This window comes from Pteropus vampyrus, unplaced genomic scaffold (genome assembly GCF_000151845.1).
Source record: "Pteropus vampyrus isolate Shadow unplaced genomic scaffold, Pvam_2.0 Scaffold250, whole genome shotgun sequence".
NCBI lineage: Eukaryota > Metazoa > Chordata > Mammalia > Chiroptera > Pteropodidae > Pteropus > Pteropus vampyrus.
The window spans coordinates 256,331-261,743 of NW_011889031.1; the positions used below are offsets into that span (position 1 = coordinate 256,331).

General features: G+C 56.6%; 1 protein-coding gene across 1 annotated transcript in view; it reads right to left on the reverse strand.

Moving 5' to 3' along the window:
- Positions 1–5,413, reverse strand: part of MYH14 (myosin heavy chain 14) — a gene marked incomplete at its 5' end in the record, with an annotated part of 74,578 nt that overhangs the window by 62,200 nt on the left and 6,965 nt on the right. The window contains 5 exons of the mRNA XM_023520162.1: positions 1,403–1,466; positions 1,776–1,868; positions 3,168–3,191; positions 3,836–3,938; positions 4,067–4,094. Coding sequence (XP_023375930.1) covers positions 1,403–1,466; positions 1,776–1,868; positions 3,168–3,191; positions 3,836–3,938; positions 4,067–4,094 — 312 coding nt within the window. The remainder of the gene's footprint in view (positions 1–1,402; positions 1,467–1,775; positions 1,869–3,167; positions 3,192–3,835; positions 3,939–4,066; positions 4,095–5,413) is intronic.

Genomic DNA, 5,413 nt, shown 5'->3' on the forward strand with positions numbered 1-5,413 from the left:
TGATGTGCCGATCAAGCCCACACTGGCGCCCAGGAGCCGGGCTGAGCCCGAGACCCATCTGACTGGCCTGGGGGTGGCACCTGCCCGCGAGCATCGATCCACGGGCTGGCCGCTGACCCCGAGGCAGAGACGGCCGGGCTGACAGCTTGCCCAGCGGGGGTGGCCGCAGCTGTGTGGGGGCGCGGTAGGAAAGAGAGAGCGTTTGGAAGTAGGTCCAGAGAACAAGTATGAGGGTACGTGTCCCCTCATACAGGCGGCAGGAGCCACGGGCTCGCGGAGGGAGGGCCTGGCAGGACGGGCGGGCCGCAAGCGCTAAGAAGCCACGTAGGTGAGAGACATGATGAGCAGAAGCAGTGGGCCTCGGGGACTGTGGGAAGCGGGACCTGGTGGCTGCAGGGGACACGAGGCCTGTCAACCGTCCCCTGACTGCAGAAGACAGTGAGCTTATCAGACACCCCTGGGCCCGAGGATATGGGTTATCATTTACATCATTAACATTACGGTGAATAATTATTACTCAGTGACACTGATGGTGACAAGGACAGCATCGTCTGCTCCAGTCATTAATTTCTGATCAGCAGAGCTCGTTCTCGGGCACTTACTATGTGGCTGTGACTGACGCTGTCCCCCCAGACCCTTCGAGGGCAGGTTCTAGGACACTTCCACCTCTACGGAGGGGACACTGAGGCACAGAGCGGTCACATCACGCGCCCGAGGTCCCGCAGCCTCCAAGAGGCAGAGCTGGATTGGGGCCCGGGTCGGCGTGACTTCCCCGCCATGCTTAGTTCTGCGGGAGTGTCCCCTCCCCGCCCCGTGTCCCAGCTTGTCCCCTCCCACGTGGCGTGCACGAGGCCTGTGCAGACACGGCAGGCCTAGGACTCCTCCTGCCAGGCGGCCCTCGGCCGGTGTCGGGGAACCCGGGCTGGGGGAGGGGCTCCCTGCGCCCGAACTGTCTCTGAGGAACTCCCCCGCACACGCGACGTGGGGTGCCACTCAGTGCGGGGGGAGTTAGCGGGTCCTACGGGACTCCGCGGGGGAGGACCCTGGAAGCTCCGTTGGCACCACCATGCATCCTATGCTGAGCCCTGAGAGTCACCACACCCGTAGGTGGCCCTAGGGACCGCCGGCCCACTACCCCACAGCGAGGCTGTGCTGGCCTTCTCAAAAAGCAGCGGAAGACCTCCACCCTCTCCCCCGCGTGGAGATGCTGCGTCTGTCCCTCTCCAAGGTTCTGCGATCCTTCTACAGAGGGGGAAACTGAGGCACGGCTTCTGAGCAGCATGGACCCAGGCTTCCCCGGGTGTATGAATGCCTAGTTCTTGTACGGGATGAGATCCCAAGAGCCCCTTCCTCAGCCGCCACCCCTCATCCCTCCGGGGCTCCTCAGGGCCTCGAAGGATACAGGTCTCGATGTTGGCCCCCACGATGTACCCGGCGACGTCGAAATTGATGCGGATGAATTTGCCCTGGCAGGGGAGGACGAGGGGGCTTATTCAGTTCCCCCCTCCCAGAGCCGGGGCTGCCCACGACTTGCTCTCTCCCTCCACCTGAACCCCACCCCAATCATGGGGCCCCAGTGGGGAAACCAAGATCTAGGCCCCTATGACTTCCTCCCTCAGGACCCAGGCCCCCAGCCCTTCCTCCTTCAGACCCAGGAGTCCAGGCTGCGGCTTCTTCCCCAGACACACACAGCCCGCTCCCCCCTCCCCATCCTTATGTGCCCATCTGCTGGGGGGCTGACAGGCAGCCGGGCACCACCCTCAGCCGGCACTCACAAATCGGGAGGAGTTGTCATTCTTCACGGTCTTGGCGTTGCCGAAGGCCTCCAGGATGGGGTTGGCCTGAAGGAGCTGCCGCTCCAGCTCGCCCTGAGGTTGCGGGGGGAAGAGACAGCACCTCACTGAGAGCCGGGGGCCTGTGTTACAGCTGGCTGAGTGTGTGTGTGTGTGTGTGTGTATGTGTGTGGCCTTTGTGCATCCGGGTGTGCACCCATGTCCCCGCAGACAGGCGGTGCCTGTCAGTCCATTGTGAAGGAAAAAGGAAACCTCTAAGATACACCGCTGAGTGGAAACAAAGCAAAACACAATACGAATTGCAGAACGATGTCCCCAAAGTGATCGCATTGCTAAAAAAATCAACTGAGAAAAAACACCGCCAAACGAGATTCCCATTGCTACAGGTATGCATCCATGCTCGTAAACCTTTAGAGAAAGGTCCGCAAGGACACACGCCAAACTGTCAACGGCGTCAGCCCCTCCAAGGAAGGGGACTGCGAGGGGGGCAGAGGAGCTGCCCTTGACCTGATTTTCGTTGTCACTGCTGTTACAATGAATACGTATTTACGTCCTACTTGTGGAATTAAGGAAAAATCGATACCATCTATGTAAAGTGCTTCAGGATGGCACGCCACAGGCATTCAAAAAAATGGCCGTTTCCTTCCCCAGCCGGGCTGCTTCACGGGTAGAGATCTTACCAAACTTTCCCCACCGCCACCTTGGTGTCGGAGCCAGCGGCACAGCAGATGCTCAAGAAATGGCAAGTGCCTTTCCCTCCTTCCTAGCCAGGCTCTCTAGGGCATCGACGATTTCTCTCAATTCCCTGTGAGCCCTCAGAGACTCGCCTGAGCTGGCGGTGGACAGTAGGCCCGCAATAAGTGGCAGGTGTCTGGGACGTGTGAATTCACGGTGTCTATGGGCTCCATCTACACACACTTAGCAGATTGGCCATAAATGGTAGTTTTGGTCTGTTATTTCATGTTGGTATCTGTAGCCACTCTGTACACGCGGTCCCTAGGGCCACACACGGCAGTCCCTAGGGCCACACACTGGCCACACACCGTAGAGTTAACGTTAACGTAAGTGGCAACGTAGGCTGGCTCTATGCATACATAGTAGGACCACACTAAATAACAGCATGGGCCTTTGTGTGTACGCAGTAGGGCTGCCATAAACAACATGGGGTGGCCCCGTGTGTACACAGTAGGGTCACATTAAATGACAGCCCAGAGCCTGGTGTGCACATAGTAGGACCATCATAAGCAGCAGTGTGGCTCCTTGGCAGGTGTGACCATTAGCGCCTTGGGCCCTGTTTGCCAGAAAGACCGTCAGTTGAGGTGACCCGGGTGACATTAGAGACAGCATGACTCAAGGCAATTCCCTGCTACTCACATAAGATATGGTGCTGGCGGAGGCCTGAGGAAGTCACGGGACACGAGACATGGACCAGGACACGGCACATGGAACATGGACAGACACACAGGTGAACCGGCGGTCTCGGGGGGGTGGGTGGGCGGGGGGAGAGATGAGGGGCTGGGGAGTGGGGTGGCCCGGGGGGACCACAACGCCTGGGTTTGAATCCACGCTAGCTCTGGCTGGGGGGGGTGTGACCTCCGAAACCCACTCACCCCACTGGGCCTTCGGTTTCTCATCTTCAACACAGGAAAACAACGCACAGAGTGTTACGTGAACGTGAGCAAAGCGACGAGCGCTATATAAATGCTCACTTATTACACCAACCTGGGCCTTGCAGGTGCCTGGATCAGACCTGACACATAGTAGGCACTCAGGAATGTAAGCACCTACTATGCGCTGAGTGCTGTTCCAAGGGCCGACATGGCCAAGAACTAGTCCTTGCACTTCTGCGTCCACCCTGCCACCACTCCCAGCACTATATCAGACACACAGTAGGTGCACAGGCAGCACAAGCGGCCAGGGGAAGGCCCACAACCACGGCCCTCCACGAGGGTGGCAGGGAGTCACGGGGGAAGCAGAGCCTGAGATGGAGGGGGCATTGCTGGCAGCAGGGTCCACAGCGTGTTCCAAGGCAGGTCACTTACCGGGACGCCCGGCTCCTTCCTGCCCTTCGGCGACGATGCCACATGGGCGAGGTACTGGATGACCTTCTTGGTGTTCTCTGTCTTCCCAGCCCCGGACTCGCCGCTATGGGGGTGGGGCGAGGGGAAGCACGAGGGGTTGGCAGTGACGCCAGGCAAGCCCTGCCCATTGCGAGGAGAGCCACACCCAGCCAGGACCCCACCTCCTCCAGGAAGCCCTTCAGGATTACTCACGTGCAGAGAATGGACTGATCCTCACGATCTGTAGGGGACAGAGGGGGACATGTCACCCGAGAGGGTCTCTCCAGCTTCGGAACCCTGGCTTCTTAGGCTGGCCACTCTCTTTTCAAAATCATTTCCAGGGAATCAGGAAAAGTTTGGGTTTTGATGCGTGACCCTCCTAGATTCTAACAGCCTGCCCGACTCAGCCTCTTGCTTGCTGTGTGACCCTGGGAAAGCCGCTGTCCCTCTCTGAGCCTCAGTTTCCTCGCCCGTAACACGGAGACAATAAACTCCAACTGAATAGAATGTAACTCGTTCGACAGACTTCAATTTGAGCCCCCACTGTGTGACACCTCGCGCTGGGTGCGTGAGGTTCAAAGACACAAAACCGAAATCCCGGACCCCAGGGGGCAGAGGTCAGGGGACCCTGGGTGCAAACCCCACCTCGGCCACACGCACACGCCAGTGAGACTGTGGGCAATGACTGCACTGCTCTGTGCCTCGGTTTCCCCATGTGGAAGCCAAGGAGATGCGCTCACTTACTTCACGGGGTTGCCGTGGCATTAACCGTATTAATCCATGAAAAGCACTTGGCACAGAAAAGGCACTCACCCCTACATCATCGTACATCTATTCCTAAGCTATAACAACTAGGACATAATAACAGCTGAAAATTATAAAAGTAAATGTACAACACGGCAGATCATATAACCCAGTAAGTGTCACCTGTGATTAAATACAGATTAAATACAAATTTATAACGTGAATATAAAAACACGACACCTAACATGTTCTATCGTACAAAACGGGCACATTACAGACTGTCTGTTATTCCAGTGGGCCTGCATCAGAATCTCCAGAAGGAGCTGGGGGTCTTGTGAAAACACTGACTACTGAGCCGCCCGCCTCCCCACTTTCTGACTCAGCAGTTCTGGGCCCCGAGTTTGCATTTCTGACAAGTTCCCAGGTGATGCTGCTGAGGCTGCTGGTGAGGTGACCGAATTCCCAAGAACCACCGCATGACACGATATAAATATATTATTGTAACACACCCTAGAAATATAGCACATTTTAAACGATATAAGTATAATACACACGACAGGCAGACATTGCTGCAGACTATCATGTCACGTGATAGAAAGATATAAATTTTAAAATACCGCATATGTATTTTAAGCCATACAAAATATTTATTAAAATAGATGATACGTAATAAATAAGTAACGGATGCATTATGCGTGTTACATTATGTAATATGGCCAGGACTGATCGACACTGTCACGGTGTGAACGGCAGCCTCTTTGACAGACACCCTTGTGCAGGGCACGACCCGCCCAGCTGGACCTGCGACCCCATGCC